A 20,704-nucleotide genomic window follows, 5' to 3' on the forward strand; every position below is an offset into this window, starting at 1 on the left:
AGAGTGGAGGATGCTGACCAGGATGATGTCCATCATGGACAGCACCTCCACACCCTGTCTGAGTCTGTGGAGTCCCTCCAAAGCTATATATATATATATCAGCAACACGCTTATTTATTTATATATTTATTCTTGTATTTATTTATTTATTAACTTACTTGTTACCTATCTGTTTATGTCTAAAATGCCTTTCCTATTTCTGCATCCTCACCCTCTTGCTTCTGTAACAACGAAATTTCCAAAATATGGGATGAATAAAGCTACCCAATCCAATCCAATGTATGCGTATATGTACAGTGGTACCTCGATGTATGAGCACCCCTACATACGAGTATTTCGAGATATGAGTAAAATTTCGAGCAAATAATTTTCTCTAGATACGAGAAAAATTTCGAGATGCGAGAAAGCCAGGTGGCCAAGACATGAGAGGCTGTTTATCATTGTAGCACACTGTCTTTTTTTTACCGCATCTCTTTCCTGAATAACAGATATTTGCGAGCACTGGGCGGAGCATTGCATTTTTTTCAGTGTTTTTTCCGTTATTCAGCGCGAATGCCGGACCGATCGCTAATATGAGGTATATATTACCTCTCGTTGGCTGCTCATAAGAAATCAGGGGCACAGGCTCTGCACTTCCTCTAATATTTCTGGTCGCAACTCCCTCTTTGTAATGTCTCTGCGAGTACTGGGCAGAGCGTTGCATTTTTTTCATGTGTCCCCCCCAACCCCCTAGCCTGTTAGCTCCTGTTGGCGGAGCGATCGCTAATTCAAGACTACTTCTCGTTGGCAAGTGGTCGTGCGTTATCCTATTGTGAGGACATTTGTGTGCATCATTTTCGGAATATTTTGAAGGGAATACAACAGCAAACAGCCCATCGATACTAAAAGTCAGGTTGGAGGCGGGGCAGACAGAGCCAACCCGGGCAGAAGAATGGTATAAAAATGTAAAACAAAATTAGAATTAAGTTTAGTGTAAGGTTCGATTAAACTTATTTTTGAGTGTCTGCATTGTAATCCAAGTTCATTTAAATTTGTTTATGTTATATTAAGATTCCCCGGTGCAAAAAGTCTCACTTAGCATATGTTAGATATGTGGATGTAACCGATTAATCCTGTCAAGAGATTGTTAAAAATACATTCAAAAAAGCTGTCACATCTGTCAAGTGAAAAATACACACTACTCACGGTTAAGTCCCACATCGTGATAGGTGATGATAGCGGGCTTGTTTCCTTTGGGTGCCCCGCGGATAATCACATGGAGCATCCCATAAGGGGTCTCAACATCATGTTCCTGGTGAGAATAACATTTGTTCATCTGGTTGTCCAACTGACTCCTCTAGCAAAGTTATTATTTACATGGTTCTGTTTTTTTTAACCTCATTAAAAGGCAGTACATTGATTTGGTAATTCCAAATTACATGGTCAGTGGTGCTGTTTGCAACATTCTTCTAACATTTTATGCAGAATAATACTTCCTAGATCCCTAGATTTGAACCCCATTTTATCCGTGACCAGACATTTCGTCGACGGACACTTTGTCGCCGGACGCTTCGGCCCCGGACGGTTCGTCGAACGGACGCTTCGTCGCCGGACAGTTCGTCGAACAAACATATCATCGCCGGACATTTCTTCGACGGACAATTCGTCACCGGACTCGTGAACGATTGCTTTTAAAATGAAAGGCAATAAATAAAATTATTTTATTAAAAAGAAGACAAAGGAAATTCACATATTCTTTGTCGTATTCCTTCTTTCTTTTGCTTGGTATTCCCATAGGTATCGTGTATACAGATTACTTAGATACTAGATTTCCGATGCGCGTTGTGAGGCAACGGAGCTAGACGTCGTCGCTTGTCGGCCATTTTAAGAACAGGCCCATTCGCTCCTATTAATAGAGTCAATAGAATTTGTTCTTTGAAAGGACAACAGATTGCTTGATTTAAAATCAAATGTGTGCGTCTATATCAAAGTCAGAGATGCAGTATTTTTGCCATACATCATAACAAATATCAGCATCCAGTCAGAATCGTAGCCACATCAATTCGCGATTAAAAACCAAACAGTTAATAGTAATTTAGTGGACTCACTCAGTGCCCCCGAGAACTCGTCTGTTGCAAGATGTCTCCCTATTTGTTGTGAAGAATCAACGTGACATCTGAGTTGTTATATCACGTTGATTCTTTTTGGGGTCTTTCCAAACGTGGAGCGCTCAACGTAGGAACCGTTTCGTGCGTAGTATGTTTAGAGACGAGCACATTTAGCACTTGCACACGCTCAAATGTTAATGTTTGTGTTGTCGAGCAAGTTTTTGCTGTTTTATTTTCTTTAATAAAGAATATGTGAATTTCCTTTGTCTTCTTTAATAGTGGTTAAGGTTAGTGGTTAAGGTTAGGCGAACTGTCTGGCGACAAAGTGTCCGTCGACGAAGTGTCCGGTCGACGAAGTGTCCGGTTGACAAACTGTCCGGCGACGAAGCATCCGTTCGACGAACCGTCCGGGGACGAAGCGTCCGGCGACGAAGTGTCCGTCGACGAAATGTCCGGGTACCATTTTATCAAAATTGAAATGGAGGTGAAAACAGATTCTTGCAAAACAATACATAGGCACAAAACAGTATGTCGCACTCCACCATAATAACACCTATCTATGTATATCTCTTTAACCACTACTTTTAGAGCACTGTCACATCGTATAGGATGCGTGTGTGTATGCCTTTTTTTTATTAAACAGAGGAATAGCTTTGCATTTCATTTGAAAAATAATAAAGACTGCTTTTCATGATGACCTTCAGATATTCAGTGTGGGTATCATTAAAATTTTATTTTTCTTGTAGTATTAAGTATTTTTTACACATAGTTACTGCATTTATGTATTTTAGAGCAATTTATGACCATAATTGCCTGATGAAATAGGAATTTAATTTACTTGTCACAGAGCAATTGTTGTACATTTATTTGTCTAATTTCAAGATTAAACGACTCACCTACAAAGAGGATTTAAACCAGCATTCATGTGCCAAGTACAAGTGCACATAAGCACACACATTTATCGCAGAGGGAAAACACATCCATGGTGAGATGCTGAAGTGTTTCAGTAGGCCAAATGCACAGAATGACCCATCACACTTCTCTGACACTGCAGTTTCAGCTTTGCATGAAAACAGTGTAAAACTGTATTTCTTTTCTGCACTTTTTTGTGCCTTAAAAAAAACAAATATATATATATATATATATATATATATATATATATATATATATATATATATATATTTATATATTATATATATGTATATATGTGTATATATATATGTATATATATATATATATATATATATATATATATATATATATAGTATGTAGTTAACAAATCCACATAGAACTACCTAAAGAATACAGAATTTGAATTCCAGACTGTAACAAACATCACTCAGAAGAGTAACCATTATGCCCAATACCCAGCACACTCACCCCATCCCAGCATTCGGGCATGATTCCACAGTAATTGATCTCTCAGGGCTAAGGAAAAGCAAGAAGGTGCAAACTGGCTGATGAGCAAATTGGCCTCTCCTGTTCTAAAGAATAGCCACTGGAAAAATAAGATGATAGATGCTGCAAACTGCTGCAGTGTCTTTGTCTGATTGGGAGCTTCGTGAAACCAGACTTTTAAACTGATGCCCTCCCCCTCACTCTCATTCGCTTCACACTCTAAAGGCAACAACACCATGGGGGTTGTGTAGGCAGGAGCGGATTGGCTCAGGACTGTCTCTCCATCAAATGATTGGTTGGCAGTATTGGCATTGTTTTACATAGTATCCTTTCTCATCAGCACCACCGCCACATATCAGCTTTAACACGATGGGTCCTGTTTATATAGACACTATGATTCTTTGTCTTTAATTTTAAAGGCACTCTCCAAGTGCCCTTTTTACAGTGTAAATTTACCGTACCAATTTCTAGTTCTAGTGTGTACTTCCTCATACCAAGCCTGCATTGACCTTCCACTGATCCAACTATTTATTTTCCTCCATCTGGTTGAGGACGAATAGTGCAAAGTGACACCTATGTTTAAAAAAGAATGTAAAGAAGCATGCCTATTGGTGCAAAGGATTCCATGGTGATTATGTCTCACCCACCCACTTTCCAAAGCACACACTTGCACCTGTCCTGTAAATTACAGACACCTGGTCTGAAGCGTACCATCTTTTAGTGCAGACTGTGGTCTAGATCAGTGTTTTCCAACCATTGTGTGCATGTTCTACCGGGCTTGCGTCGGTTTTCCCCAGGGACTACGGTTTCCTCCTACATTCCAAAAACATGCATGCTAGGCTGATTGGACACTGAAAGTTGCGCTTAGGAATGAGTGTAAATGGTTTTCCATCTCCTGGTGCCCTGCGATCGCCTGGCCACCGAAGTCACCTAGGATAGGCTCCCCGTGACCCTTGTGAGGATAAGCCGTTCAGAAAATGAATGAATATTATGATAGGAGAGTAGTTGTAATATTATGATTTTAATATCGGAATTTTACAACTTTAGTCCCGCACTATTAGAAGAATTACATCATATATGGTACTATTAGAAGATATGAATCGAAACATCTAGAAAGAGTCATTGCATTGCTTAATTTTAGGTTTTACATGAACTTGTTTAAAACAAACTACTTCAATTGATTTTTTTGCCACATTTTAAATTACAATTAACATTTACAGCGAAAAAGTCTTAAGGATAGGAGGTTTCCTTCAAATCACTTTAGACAATTTTTAATCAGACAAAAATATGTTAATGTGTCTGCTTTAAAGGTAAAATTTCTTTTTTGCATTGTATTTTTATGAAAACATTTTGTATGTTATGCACATTTTCCAAATATTTATAATACTGTCTGTCTTCCTTCATTTTTTAGCGATGGTGGAACGACTGTGGATACATGATTTTTGTTCATTGCTGATCTGCTTCCACGCCTATTCAAAACTGTGCTTTAAAATATAGAACTGTACCATTACAAAAAGTAAATAGTGCATCTTTAGGATTCTACCTTTCAGTCTAATTTCACTTTAAAACCCACATTTGAAATCTCCACGGATATAGCAGGGAGATTGAAACAAAAATATATTTTATGTTAAGTACAACAGATGGGAGCAACACAAAAGCTTAAAAGATCAAGACAACAATAGCAGCATACCTTCCAATTGCCTACTGGCATCAGCTGTTCACAATTCTCCTGCAGAGAGAGAGACAGAAAATTAGGAGGAAAGAAAGGGAAAAACAAACATAAATGGTAGAATGAAATTTTACTTAAAATGGAAACTATTTTTTTTTAATCAATTACAATCAGTTTTGGCTCATCATCACGCAGTTATCTCAAACCACTGGCACTTGACCTTGACCTGCTCATGGCAGTCTATGGCAGCACAGTGCTTGGGAAACACTAATTTAGATGGTTGAACAGATACACTAGATAACAGAAATTTATTGTATCTTCTGAAATGTGTCTTATATTATAATGTGTCTTTTGCCCTTGTTTAGTCATGACTGAATGAACTTCCTTATTTCCTCAGTAGAGCTCCGTTCTGTAGCCAGATATGACCTTTAATTTCTTTTACGGTTGTCATTATGTTTTGCCGGTTCATAAAAAAAGCTTATTGTATAAGGTTTTGGTACCCTTCTGATAAAGCATAAAGATGATTGTAAGTTATCCGTCTACACGCATTTGTAAACGACAGCCATTGCCTGTAATTCACTTGTGCCCGGAATATTCTGTAATAAAAGGTTGAAAGAAACTCAGAGAAGTCACCAGCTGTAGTCACTCATAATCACTCACAAGAAGTTAAGAGGCAATGCTATGAAGCTCATTTCACTGACACAACTTTCTAAGTCACCAAAATTGCTAATTCGTGTTGCTGTATGTGTATTTTTGACCCAGCAGATTTGATCACTTTTTCTGTTAACCCATAATAAAGTCATAAAAGAACTAAACTTCATGAATGTTTTTTGTGACAAAGAAGTATCTGTTCCAATAACTCTATCAGAGAAAAATCTGAGTTGTAGAAATAACTGGAAACTCAAGAGCGCCATGACATTATGTTCTTCACAAGTGTATGTAAACTTTTGACCACAACTGTATAAGCCGTACCCTTGATTCTGTCATCAGTTTTTTTAGTTACAAATACGGCTTCTATGTGAGGAAATATAGTAATTTTTGCTTCTACGTATTTCAAATAAATGTATTTTCTAGGGTTGTTTTTGGAGTTTTAAATTAATTTAAAAAGCGACCCCAAAAATAAATTAATTTAAAAAAAACACTCAGTATTTTTTTTAAGGTGAAAAAAAATCAACACAATAGTGTCAGAAGTGAAATAAAGACATCGTAACTGCAAAAGGACGGACGTGAAAATGATTTTCTTTCTCCCCTCTCAAAATTTGGCTAACAGACATTTCAACTGTTTTGTGTGTTAGCAGAAACCACCAGGTAAATTTTGTGTGTGCTACCAACATTGAAGAAAGCTAGCAAAGTGTGTATTCTTGAGCTGGCGTACTGGAACCTGTTTTTTTTGTGAGACTAAAGGGCAGCATTGTTATTCATGAGTTTGTGCTACACAGTGGCATTGCAGTGGTTTTGGCAACTATAGAAATAGCTTTTTTGGTTATTGGCGTCATAGTTGTGACTCGGTTCGTTCTACTTGGCGACAAACGATGAAAAACATATAGTACATTTTTCTTCAAAATCTCAACTTATTGTGCAGCTTATCAATTATTCTATTTAGTTGACACATTTTTGAGTAGGTCGCCTCATGCTCCAGAGTAATTTATAGTCCTAAAAATACAGTACTCATGTGTGTGAGCCCCACGTTGTTGGGCGAAAGCTGTCTGGGGTGATTAGAAAAAAGATACTAACTAAGTAGACTGTCTACAACCATCAGTTTTTGTGACTATAAACTTGTCAGTGTTAGAATGACACACAACTGAACCTAGGGAGTCTTTATGGAGACAACATAAGAAATAAATGGCATAATTTTCATGTCCAATGTTAGAAAACATTGTCTGGGCTGCAGGTCACTGCCCCTCAATAAGGTATTTACAATATCTACTTGTAATGAAAATAACACAAAAAAATGCCACAAAGTTATAAATCATTGGCATCAACTGAATTTATTTGAATATATGCTGACCTATCTGTCTTAGGTGTTTTTCCAACTCAATATTTTGTATTTTATTTTGCGGTTTTGCTAGATCTGGTCATTACCGGAAGGGTCCCACTTGTCCTCTGACGGGTCTGACGAAGCCAGTGTCGTGCGATGACATGCCAACGATGAGTGGAACGACTATGGGAAGGAGGATTGTTGAGGGCTTTAGGGCTTGAAGGGCAAGGTTGCCCCCCTGATGCCTCATCTCCTTTCTCCTGCTATTTTGTAATACATAACAGAAAGCATTAACATTAAAATTTTAAACTTCATGTCATAAAACAAAAATATATATATTTAAATAATTACTACTTGATCGATGACTTCGTGAACTGTTCTTGAAAGATTAGGCAGAATTAAGCTTTTATTTGTGTTAGCTACTATTCTGCTTAACAATAAAATGGGTCAGGCATTCATTGCACAGTGGATCAACAGGCTCTCAGTTCTCATCTCATTTTGCGAACTGCTTTATTCTCATTAGGGTCGCGGGGGGTGCTGGATCCTGTCCCAGCTGACTCCGGGCCAGACACGGGGGGGACCCTGAATCGGCGGCCATCCGATCGCGGGGCACAAGGAGACGGACAACCATGCACGTTCACACCCATACCTAGGGGCAATTTAGAGTGTCCAATCAGCCTACCATGCATGTTTTTGGAATGTGGGAGGAAACCGGAGTACCCGGAGGAAACCCACACAAGACCAGAGAGAACATGCAAACTCCACACAGGGGGGCACGACCTGGATTTGAACCCAGAGCTGTGAGGCCAACGTGCTAACCACTCGCTCCACCGGGCCACCCAGCCTCTCAGTTACCTTGACTTTTTACTATCCTAAATTAATGTCATCATGTGTGAGTCTCCACACCGAGATGAAATGAGTTCTTTAATAGCAGAATGTGTCATTTTGTTTTATGAGCAACAATTTCAGGAATTATCGGTAAGGAAAAGTGATACATGAAAATGTTTGGTTCAACATATATCAGAGCTGCCAACCTCCGTCGACCCCATTTCAGGAATAATCTTGTCCCATTTCCGGAGTTTATCCGGAGTGAATGCGATTCACGCAAAATCGATATGCGCTCAAGTCGCACAAGACAAGTCATTTGTCAGAACTTGTAACTCGGATGATTCACAATGCACTCGTGTTACCGAATTCTTCCAGTTTCCAGTGCAGTTGAATCAAGATGGCGGAAGCCATAGCGATAGTGTGAATTTCAAGGCATTTAAATTGGAAATTTGGTACTTTTCCGAAATGGTTGCTTCCCAAAAAAAAGTGACAATTCTTTTGGATTTCCGGAGTTTAGGAAGGCTGTCCTGAGTCCCGGAGTTTGCCTTGCATTTCCGGGTAAACTCCTGAAATTCCAGAGCAGTTGGCAGCTCTGTATTATGTACTGCAATTCAAAGCAGCAAATATTTATTCCCGTGTCATGTGCATTGTACATTCCAACCAATGAAACCAAGAAAGTTGTTTCTCTGCAGCTTTACAAGAAAATAAGTTGTGAATTAAAATGTTTTATTGTATGCATGTCATGTTGACACATGAAGACTTTAGTTTGTTCATGTCAGGAGCAGCTCGTTTGTCCCTCCTGGCTTGCCGTTGGGTTCGAGCAGCTGCGAGTGATTCATGATTACTTCCTGATATGTGTATTTAAGCACCACGTAAGTGGTAGTCATTGTCGGATCGTCCTGCGTGATACAGCATACATCGCTGCAAAGGTACTGTTTTCCATGCTCCGGTTTTGTTTCGATGTACAAGTCTTGTTATTTTGTAAGGCGTTTTGAGTCATTAAAGTTACTATCATGAGCACAGTTCATCTCGTCCCCTCCAGCTTCCCCGCTACTGGGTCCAAATCCCTCCGATTGCGCCACAACGTCTCGGCTCGATCGTAACAGAACGATCCGACCACATGGACCCAGCGGGAAGCCACCGATGCTCGCGCCGACGCTCTCGTCGACGCCAGCCACACAGGTCATATCCCACCGACCCCATGGATTCAGCGGGAAGCTCCCCAAAATCTTTTAGGGAATTTATAATGACTACGCCGTGGTGTGGGCACCTTAGAGTTGTTTTGGCAGCGGAAGAATCCCGACTAGGAGGTAATTCTGAGCCTCCATCGGCCCCGGTCGAACGCCCCAGCTCAAATTTCACCGATAACCCGCCCCGTCGCTCACTGCGCCGCACTGGGTGGATGGCACAGCTAAGTGAGAAGACCCTAATTCCGACGACCCCTGTTCATCCCCCGAGTCATCTGAATTAGAACTCCAGCTATTCTTTTTCTCAATGGAGGGAGAATCCCCAGCCTCCATCAGCCCCGTTGGAACGCCACATCTATGTCTGTTGGGACTCTGATTTTTCTGATTATGAGGATGACCGGGAGCTAATTGTTTTGTAGGCTCTAGATTCGGATTCAGACTGTGATTCCCTCAGCCAATTCGGACTTCGATACACCCCCCGGAGTACGTTGACCCCAACTCCTTCTCCGATTACTCCGACCTCGATTACCCCAACCAGGATTTGCCGTGTCGGCTGGCCATCTACAATGGACCACCACGTGGCGGCCGGCGGGAAGGCTTAGGTAGGAGTTTCGAACACCGCGCGTCTTGTCTTTGTGGGGAGGCGCAGCAGTGAGGGTTTTCCCCGTGTCGGCTGGCCATCTACAATGGGACACCACGTGGCGGCCAGCGTGCTGTGCCGTCCTCTCAGAGGAGGCGGCGAGCGCCGCGCTACAGGGAGAAGCGGAAGGAGGGCCTGGAAGCTCGAGCCCCTGATCAAGCTACTCGCTCGACCTCGCCCGTCCAAAACCCTTGCTCGACCTCGCCCGTCCAAGCTCCTTGCCTGACCTGGCCCGTCCAAGACCCTCGCCCGACCTGGCCCGTCCAGACTCCTCGCTCGACCACGCCCGTCCAAGCTCCTCGCTCGACCTCGCCCGTCCAAGCTCCTCGCTCAACCTCGCCCCTCCAAGCTCCTCGCTCGACCTCGCCCGTCCAAGCTCCTCACTCGACCTCGCCCGTCCAAGCTTCCCGTATTTCCGTGCCGAAGCCATGCACAATACTCCCATTGCCGGCTGGACCGCCAGTCGCACCCGTGCCGAAGCCACGCACAATATTCCCCGTGCTGGCTGGACTGCCATTCGCACCCGTGCCGAAGCCACGAACCAGGTTTCCCGTGCCGGCTGGGCCGCCAGTTGCACCCATGCCGAAGCCACGAACCAGGTTTCCCGTGCCGGCTGGGCCGCCAGTTGCACCCGTGCCGAAGCCACGAACCACGTTTCCTGTGCCGGCTGAGCCGCCAGTCGCACCCGTGCTGAAGCCACGAAACAGGTTCCCCGTGCCGGCTGAGCCACCAGTCGCACCCATGCCGAAGCCACGAACCAGGCTTCCCGTGCCGGCACGGCCGCCAGTCACACCTGTGCCGAAGCCACGAACCAGGCTTCCGGTGCCGGCTGGCCCGCCTAGTTCCTGCCCGCCTAGTTCCTGCCCGCCTAGTTCCTGCCCGCTAAGTTCCTGCCCGCCAAGTTCCTGCCCGCCAAGTTCCTGCCCGCCAAGTTCCTGCCCGCCAAGTTCCTGCCCGCCAAGTTCCTGCCCGCCAAGTTCCTGCCCGCCAAGTTCCTGCCTGCCAAGTTCCTGCCTGCCAAGTTCCTGCCTGCCAAGTTCCTGCCTGCCAAGTTCCTGCCTGCCAAGTTCCTGCCTGCCAAGTTCCTGCCTGCCAAGTTCCTGCCTGCCAAGTTCCTGCCTGCCAAGTTCCTGCCTGCCAAGTTCCTGCCTGCCAAGCTCCTGCCTGCCAAGCTCCTGCCCCCTAAGCTCCTGCCTGCCTGGTTCCCGCCCGCCAAGTTCCCGCCCGCCAAGTTGCCGCCCGCCCATAAGCATCGGCGACACGCCGGGTCCCCTGGACGAGGGGGTCGGCAGCAGCGACTCTCCAGGCCCCCTGGACGAGGGGGTCGGCGGCGGCGGCGACTCTCCGGGCCGCCTGGACGAGGGGATCGGTGGCGGCAGCGACTCTCCGGGCCCCTGGACGAGGGAGTTGGCGACGGCGACTCTCCGGGCCCGCCGAGCAGCCAGGGTAAGGTGCCCGACGACCTTTCTAAGATTCTGGTGTCTGTTAAGGGCAGGGGGATTGGCCAGAACTTAAAAGGCCAGCAGGGATGCCCGCCGGACCGGCTACTCCCACTCCACTCCAAATGCCGGCGCGGACGCTCACTGGATCGGCCTTCCCTACGCCTTGTCACCGGCCGGCCCGGACGCCCGCCGGAACGGCCTCTCCTACGCCTCGTCTCGGGCCGGCGCAGACGCTCGCTGATCCGGCCACTCCCACGACTCGGGCCGGCGCCCGCCGGATAAGCCACCCCGACGCCTCGTCACCGGCCGGCGCGGACGCCCGCCGGACCGACCACTTCCTCACCTTGTCTCAGGCCGGCGCGGACGCCCGCCGGACCGGCTATTCCCACGTCTCGTCTCGGGCCGGCACGGACGCCCGCCGGACCGACCACTTCCTCGCCTCGTCTCAGGCCGGCGCGGATGCCCACCGGACGGGCCACTCCCACGTCTCGTCTCGGGCGGACGCCCGCCGGATCGGCCACCCCGACGCCTCATCACCAGCCGGCGCGGACGCCCGCCGGACCGACCACTTCCTCGCCTCGTCTCAGGCCGGCGCGGACGCCCGCCAGACCGGCCACTCCCACGTCTCATCTCAGGTCGGTGCGTACGCCCGCCGGACCGGCCATTCCCACGTCTCGTCTCGGGCCGGCGCGGACGCCCGCTGGACCGACCACTTCCTCGCCTTGTCCCAGGCCGGCGCCCGCCGGACCGGCCACTCCCTCGTCTCATCACGGGCTGGCGTGGATGCCCCCCGGACGATGTTAATGGTACAAGTCCTTGTTATTTTGTAAGGCGTTTTGAGTCATTAAAGTTACTATCATGAGCACAGTTCGTCTCGTCCCCTCCTGCTTCCCCGCTACTGGGTCCAAATCCCTCCGATCGCGCCACGACGTCTCGGCGCGATCGTAACAGTTCATTTGTTCCTTTTTTCATTCTGCTTATGTTGGATCACCCTGAATTGGTTGCCAGCCAATTGCAGGGAACAATGAGACAAGCAACCATTCATGCTCACACTAACACCTCAAGACAATTTAGAGTGCTCAACCAGCTTACCATCCAGAGAAAATCCAGACAGACACAGGAAGAAGAAGCAAACTCCAGACAGGAAGGTCAGAGCCCACCAGGGATTGAACCCTCGATCTCAGTATACAGTAATGCAGACGTGCTAATCAGTCTGTCCCACCGTGCTGTTTTGTTTATAAGTTTAAGAAGGCTTAAAAATATTCAACTAAAACTTGTTCAATACCTTTAAAGAATGTCTCATCTCATTTTCTGAACCGCTTTATCCTCATTAGGGTCGCTGGGGGTGCTGGAGCCAATCCCAGCTGTCTCCGGGCCAGAGGCGGGGGACACCCTGAGTCGGTGGCCAGCCGATCCCGGGGCACAAGGAGACGGACAACCATGCACGCTCACACCCAAACCTAGGGGCAATTTAGAGTGTCCAATCAGGCTCGCATGCATGTTTTTGAAATGTGGGAGGAAACTGGAGTACCCGGAGGAAACCCACGCCGGGGAGAACATGCCAACTCCACACAGGTGGACGTGACCTGGATTTGAACCCAGGACCCCAGAGCTGTGAGGCCGCCGCGCTAACCACTCGCGCCAGCAGAATGATGACTACCAATTTCAAACGAAACTTTCTTTGTCTATTCATTTTCACTTCCTGTACCTTTAAGGTGTTTAAGTTTGTTGAGTGTTTTGTGTTCATTGTATCTTTGTGCCTTAGTGTATCTTGTCTTTGTAATTGCCTATTTAGTTCAACTTTCTTTTGTGTCTACCAATCGACTTCCTCTCATGTCGCCCACCCATTCCTCAGCATCTCGTTACCCAATGTGTGTTCCTTGTCTTTGTTTGTTCCTTGTCGGTGTCACTTGTGTTGCTTTGGCACTGTTTAAGCCTTGTTCCAAATTGTTTGTAAATAGCATTTTGATAGCCAGTCTTTTTGTCCACCTCCTGGGCTTTTGCTTGCATTTGTTTTTTTAATTTTTTTATCTTTAACCTTGGTTAAACATCTTTGCGCCTACTGCCATCTGTCTGCCGTGCCTTCCTGTTTCCCTGCGTTTAGGTCAGGGGCAGAGAACCTATGGCTCGGGAGCCATATGTGGCTCTTTGGATGGGTGCATATGCATGAACGTACCAATAAGAACGTCACATCGGCACTGTGGCATTGATTTTTTTTCATTTGAGTCTTCTGCATCCATCCTCTCATTGATACTCATTGATATTCATTGATTAGCAACAGCGTAACAACGTTATCAAAAGATTTTGGAGACTTTTTGTTCTTTAAAAGTGGTAAGATGACTAAAAAAATACATTTTCATGTATTTTGGCTTTTAAATTGTGAGTATATCGCTCAAGGAATAACATTTGAATATAGGAATTGTTTATGGCTCTCTTTCTTAAAGGTTCCCGACCCCTGGTATAGGTCCTTTCTTGGTTTTCCCCTGCTAGTCCACCACTCCTGAAAGATCTATCGCCATGCTCAGTTTATCACATTATTGTCCAAATTTTCTACTCTAGGTTTTTGTTCTGTGTCTTCTTCTTGCAATTTCCCCGTTAATTTCATTTGGAGTGTGTTGGGTCATGCTTGTTCACCAATTAGTTCTCCTCCTGCCTTTTGTGTCCACCCAGATATTTGGATGACAGGCTAAATGCCTGTCATCGCTAGTAAAGTAGTACTAGTAGTTGTTGTGGTTTGAGTTTGATTTATTGAATAAGGCACAGCACATATTAATGAAAATATTCAAATTCATATTAATGAACATTTGTATGTAAATATGTAAGATTGCAGCCGAGGAATTTTCATGTTATTGTTCTTGTGGATAATAGCTCTAAAGTCCTACTGTAGCTGTTGAGTACGGGGACCGGATTATCAATCCCTAAAGCAGGGGTAGGGAACCTATGGCTCGGTAGCCACATGTGGCTCTTTCGATGGGTGCATCTGGCTCTTCGCTAACCTGTGAGCTAAAATATGGAACATGCTGGTGACAGAACTGAGATACTATGTCCAGTGCTGCTTTAGTCTTCTTTTTTTGCATTAGACTCTGCTAGAATGCATACTCTCATTGATTAGCAACTGCATAAGAATGTGGTCAAAAGTATTCTTTTTTTCCACTTTAAAAGTGGTGAAATTACTCAAATAAAAGACACCCATTTACATGTATTTTGACTTTTAAATTCGGAGTATGGCTCTCAAGGAATAACATTAGAAAATATGAATTGTTTATGGCTCTCTTCGTCAAAAAGGTTCCCGACCCCTGCCCTAAAGCAAGATTGTTGATAATTTTGGCTTTATTTTGCCTGTAGTTTAGGAGTTGGCCAGCAGAGGGCATCTTTTAGACTGTCGTAGCACACTCGTTCCTGTTTTGTTTTTCATCACTCTGTGTATTTGTTCTTTTCAGTCAGTTATTTTCTCATGATTTTGGTTTTCTACAGAGACTTTTATTTGCATTTGTGTATTTTTTTTAATTTGGACTGTTTGCTCCTTTATATTGCCAGCATTTGGGTTGTTGTTAAGATATGATTGTCATTGTTCCAGCAAGTTTAGAAACAGTCCACTCAGCACAGATTTCAATTTACCACTGTGCTGGAATATTTTTATAATATTTTGAAATTGAAGTATTACCTTGAAAAATCAGACGTTAACATTTGCTATGATTACAGTGACAAACAATGATAACAGTGATTTGATTTGAACTATATCACTGACCATATCTGAATCAGTTCCTCTTGGTTCTGGAAGCAGTGGCTTTTCCTCAGGGAACTGTTGTTCCTTCATCCCCGCCATCCTGTGCAGTAACCTGAAATCATGAAAGCAGGCATCAACGTACAAGTACACACACCCACACAAATATTTGCATGCTCAGAAAAAATATTTCCTTAAGGCTGGATGATTCTGAAAAAAAAAAAATATATATATATATATATATATATATATATATATATATATATATATATATATATATATATATATATATATATATATATATATATATATATATATATATATATATATATATATATATATATATATATATATGAGGTGAACAATATTGATTCTGCCAAAAATGTAGAATAAAATTGTTTTTATTTAATGTTTTACACATTCTAGTGGCACATACTGGCTTCAAGACTAATTTGAATGAGTACATTCAATGTTACATTCAATGTGTGACCTGTCCTTGTGATTGCCCATTGACTTCACCTGTCGGTTCCCCCCCATGGTGTATTTGTCAGTCCTTGTCGGACCGTCGCTTGTGTTCGTTCACATATGCTCTCCCCATGTCCGGTGCTTCTCGTCTCCCCGTGTCTTCCCCTTTAAGGATCGGTTTTGTTCTCGTGGTAGTTAAGTCCTTGTTATTTTTGAGAGCTTCCAAAGTGGTTAAGGTTTTGTTAGTACCCCTTTCACTCCCCATCTCTGCCTGCTTCCCTGCTTTTGAGTTTGATTTATTTAATATCAATGAACATATTTATATTCATGTTAATGAACATATAGTATGTATAAGATTAAGTGGCGGGCCGTCAGGGCCTTCAAGGCCTTCTCTGCTGGCCTAAGAAATATCTGAATCATATTATATCTTGTCCATCAATACGTACTTATTATTCCAAATGGTCTGTTAGCTTCCTTTCATTGCTTTTCCCCCTGGTTGCACTGCTTCCAGATGTGTGTTTTCATATTGAAGCATTTAACCAATCATATTTCAGCCATTATTTGTTGCCAGATCAGATCTGCCTCAAAGCCTGCACAATCAGTTCTTGCGGGCTCTACTGCATTAAACTAGACTGTTGCTTTTAACCAATCAGATTTCGAGTTGGCAACCCCACAATGATTTTTCATAGGCGTTAGCATTTTGCTGGCTGGGACATGTCATTGCTTTCACAAACTATGATTGGCTAGTAGGCGGGCCAAAGCAGTACCGAGGCAGCCGAGATCGCAAACTCCACCCACTATGGCCGACAGAAGCAAAAACAAATAGATTCTGTTTGCTCACAAAGCTATTTTCTAGACGGACTTTTTCAGGAAAAAAATGGACATCATTAAGAAAGGGCGGTCAACTCCGAAGCTAGCAAGCCTGTTACAGTCGGGAAAATGGTGTGTGGGGCACTTTCTGCGCGCTAACTTAGCTCCACAAGCAAATAGTATATTGTTGTGTTGATTTAATGCCATTTTCAAAACGGACTATGCCGGAAATATGACAGGACAGGCTCGACTTTCATCATTAGCTTCGATGGCGATAGGAAAGAAGGAAGAAAGAAAGGAGGATGGATATTGTGTAAAAAGGATTTTTGGTGAGTAAAATTACAAATATGGCTATATTCCTAAATAATATTTCAATTGTGGGCCAAGTTCTGATATCTGAAAAGCTCCAGTGTTTGTATTTAAGCTCCAGTGTTTGTATTTAATCACAAAATGCTGCTAGGAAGTGGATTTTACCCCAGTTTAATTTTTGGCGTTTCAGCATTGACGTCCATCGCTGTCTTTTCCCGGGAAAAATCACCCCCCTGGCCTGGTTGTAATGTCTCAAAAGCTCCAGTATTTGTATTCAATCAATACATGATGCTAGTAAGTGGATTTTACCTAATTTTAGTGTTGGAGTAATCATTATTATAAATGTGTTTGCAATGCTTATTTAGGAATATAAAGCCTTATAATATACATGCTTACTATATTAATCAATATATTTGCTTATAGAATAATAGAATAGTAATGCTCATCCTAAATGTGTAACTATATTAAACAATATATATATATGTGTTGATCGCTTTTATGTTAGAGTTAGAATTAATATGTGCTTTCAACGAAGACAAACGCTTACTCCAAGGTCGCTCTCCAGGACAGCTGGCTCCAGACTTAACAATTCACTGAGTCCTTGCTCCGAGGACTGATTACTGGAAGATACGCCTCAACCCTTTCCCCAGATACAAGTTCGCAATGAAGATCTGTGAAGGACGCTTAAATTGTTGTTGATTCAGCGGATGGCTATCAATCAACTCGCATATTGTTTTAAATTGTGACGCTTGATATGGAATTGTTTTGTTTCTTGCTTACGGAATTGGATCGATTACTCGCATATTGTTTTAATTTGTGACGCTAGGTTTGACGCTAGGTTTGCTTGATTATGGAATTGTTTTGTTTCTTGCTTACGCAATTGGATCGAATCGATAACCTTGTAATTGTTTTGATTTGAGGCCTTAAATGGGCAGGACATAATGCCGCTCGACAGAATAATCTTGACCGGACGAGCCGGTGGATGTATTCTCTTCTTGCAAGAATTAAATGGTGATGTGACTACAGATGCCTTTTTTATTGAAAGCTGAATTTGGAAATACCTAAGGATAAACCTAACATTGGATAAACCTAACATTTAGTATTTTAGTGCATTTTTTGTCATTTCACGTATGGACGTATCGACGTTCATCGCTGTCTTTTTACCGGGGAAATGATACTCCGGGCCCGGTTCTGATGTCTAAAAAGCTCCAGTATTTGTATTTAATCAATAAATGCTGTTTTCGGCTGGATTTTACCCCATTTTCGGGCAATGTTTGCCTGTTCGCCATTGACGTTCATCGCTGTCTTTTCCAGGGAAAATCACCCCCTGGCCTGGTTTTAATGTCTGAAAAGCTCCAGTATTTGTATTTAATCATGAAATGCTGCTAGGAAGTGGATTTTACCCCATTTTTGTGCATTAATTTATTGATTATTTTTTATGTGTCGGAGCTGTAGCTGCAATAGAGGTTTTATAGCAATAAAATAGTTTATGAGGGTTGGATTGATACGTTGAAGGCGCTACCAGAAAATGCACCGCCCGCCACTGATAAGATTGTAGCCGAGGCCTAATTTCCATCTTTCGTCCCTTGTGTGGGTTGAAGATAAACGAGGACACATACTAGACGCATACACACCCATGTAGCAGAGTTTTAGACAGCGTTGTGATCCCAATTTTGTTCATCTAACAGACAGGCTTTAAGATGATTGGCGAAGAGATTCAGAGACGGGATTTTACGTTGGTTAATTGGTATTGCGTTCCAGGTACAATATGTGCGGCACGGACAGAGAAGTTGCTTTGGCTGAATGCACTCTTTTTGAAGGGAACTACACAGTCACCTCTAGAGCCAGCCGTTGTTGATGTGTTGGGATTTTTTTGTACAAAAGCTTGCAGTGGAGGAGGAGCTTTGTGTTGGAAGATTTTGTAAACTTAAACATTTGCATATTTAACCGTATTGTCCCAGTTCAGGCGTTTGTGGCTTTTTTTAACATCTGACAGTGGTGGTGTGTCTCACCACGCTCAATATCCTGGCATATGTAATATTCAATCTAGTAAATGAGGATATAAATTAATTAAAGGGACAGCACATAGAAAGTCAAGAAAAAAAGACTTTGCTGTTTTTTTTTTTTGCAAAATCAAGGCTCATACCCTGTGGTTGAGTCGGTTGACTATGTTCAATCCATGCTGATTTGAGTTCCAAATTGTTTGTTAGATCCTCGATGATACTCTGTTTAGATTTTTTCCATTCTACAGAACTCATCTACAATGCTATAATAATTTATGAATGTGGACACAGGGAGAACCAGCTCTTGTAAGCTCGGCATTGGGAGGATGAAAAAGCTGGCTGGCAATTAACAATGTGCCATCGAGGTGGCGACAACTAGTTCCTCAAGCAACATTGGCCACCACTGTCTAGGTACAGTCATCTACAATTTTCAAGAAATGCAGTGGGCCCTGGGCAATATTCTAGTTGACAGCTAACATCTTCCACCGATAACACCACATAAAGTCCCGGCTGCAATGCTGTGTCGTTACCCTCTACCGGCCATCTGTTACGTTGTGCATTAATACACAAACCATTACATAAAACACACACCAATATATATATATATATATATATATATATATATATATATATATATATGTATGTATCTATGTATGTATGTATCTATATATATATACAAATATACCGTATTTTCACGCATATAAGGCGCGCATAAAAGTCAAAAAAAGTCAATTTTTTTCTCCAAAATAGACAGGGCGCCTTATAATGCAGAGCGCCCTTTGTGAGCGCCGAGCGCCACCAAGCGGCAGTGAAGCTGTGTTCGCCAGCGATCATCAACTGCTCCCACGCCGCTCGTAACTTTGATTTGAAAGCCCGGTTGATGCCGATGTCCAGAGGCTGTAATTCTTTGGTCAAGCCTCCGGGAATGACGGCAAGGTTTGAGTTCATTTTCATGATCTGGTTTTTAACCGTTACTGTGAGATGAGCACGCATGGAGTCGGAAATCAAAACAGACGGCGAGCCGTCATATACGTCACGAGCGCCGCCAAGACTGGTTACGTGACGTATACTCAGAGCTTGCCGCTTCATGAAAAGTGGCAGGCAGCGCCGGGATTCTTACGCTACGTTTTTTCAATGGATCGTTGCCGCCTGGGCGAACGTGTCTGCTTGCACGGTTGTTCGAGCTTTTGCCAAAGCCGGCATAATTTCTAAGGAGCCACATGGAAATTACGGTGACTCTGAAAATGAAGAGAGGGGGGACCCGGCTATTTGGAAGGCTCGTTCGGGCAATTGTTTAATTCTGACACAGAAGATGAGGAGTTTGAGGGATTTGAAGGTAATGATGACTTGAGTAAATTGTAAAATGTCCAAATAAAGCACTACCGAACTCAGTTTTGCTTCCGTTGCCTTTTTAAAGCGTGTTTTTAGCGTGTGGGTGTAGCGCCCAAGAACTATATTTCCCAGCAGTCACTGCGCACCGAAACCCGGAAATAAGCTGCTTCCTGTAGCCAGCGCTATTGCGTTTCGATCTTAATCCATATGAAATATATAATATATATGCGTCTAATGAAATGGTGCGTGCTTTGTGTCTAAAATACAGAAATAGCACTCTTTACTCACACTGCGGCGTAAGAAACGATGCGCCAAATAGGCGTGAAAATACGGTATATATATCCATACATACATACATAACTATATATATATATATATATATATAAATATATATATACATATATATATATATATATATATATATATATATATATATATTATTGGTCAATATCTTTGAAACATGAGCAAGAGGAGCAGAAACCAAAGGAAAGGTAACACTGATTGGGAGCACTTCACACTTAAAAGGAAAAGAAAAAGCGAATACTATTTGATTTTTATTTATATGTGTATATATATGTATATATATATATATATATATATATATATATATATATATATATATATATATGTATATATATATATATATATATATATATATATATATATATATATATATATATATATACATATATGTATGTGTGTGTGTGTTTGTGTGTTAAAAGAAGATCACACAAAACAGTGTTGGAATGCTGTGTACTTTCCAGTCGAAGTATTACCACCGACACCACGGGGTCACACACTTCATCAGTTGCTGGGAGTAACTGAAAGTGAC

General features: G+C 43.0%; 1 protein-coding gene across 5 annotated transcripts in view; it reads right to left on the reverse strand.

The window, feature by feature from the left end:
- Nucleotides 1-20,704, reverse strand: part of ndrg4 (NDRG family member 4) — a 65,315-nt gene that overhangs the window by 17,823 nt on the left and 26,788 nt on the right. For 2 of the 5 annotated variants that reach the window (XM_077595534.1, XM_077595532.1), the window contains exons 2-5: nt 14,978-15,068; nt 7,237-7,395; nt 5,176-5,214; nt 1,186-1,291 (exon numbers count right to left, since the gene is read on the reverse strand). In XM_077595534.1, coding sequence (XP_077451660.1) covers nt 1,186-1,291; nt 5,176-5,214; nt 7,237-7,395; nt 14,978-15,055 — 382 coding nt within the window. In that variant the 5' untranslated portion in view covers nt 15,056-15,068. Of the gene's footprint in view, nt 1-1,185; nt 1,292-3,467; nt 3,674-5,175; nt 5,215-7,236; nt 7,396-14,977; nt 15,069-20,704 lie in introns of those variants that run through there. The other 3 variants (XM_077595533.1, XM_077595535.1, XM_077595537.1) reach the window with 3 other exon arrangements.

The sequence above is a fragment of the Stigmatopora argus genome, chromosome 3 (assembly GCF_051989625.1).
Source record: "Stigmatopora argus isolate UIUO_Sarg chromosome 3, RoL_Sarg_1.0, whole genome shotgun sequence".
NCBI classification, from domain to species: domain Eukaryota; kingdom Metazoa; phylum Chordata; class Actinopteri; order Syngnathiformes; family Syngnathidae; genus Stigmatopora; species Stigmatopora argus.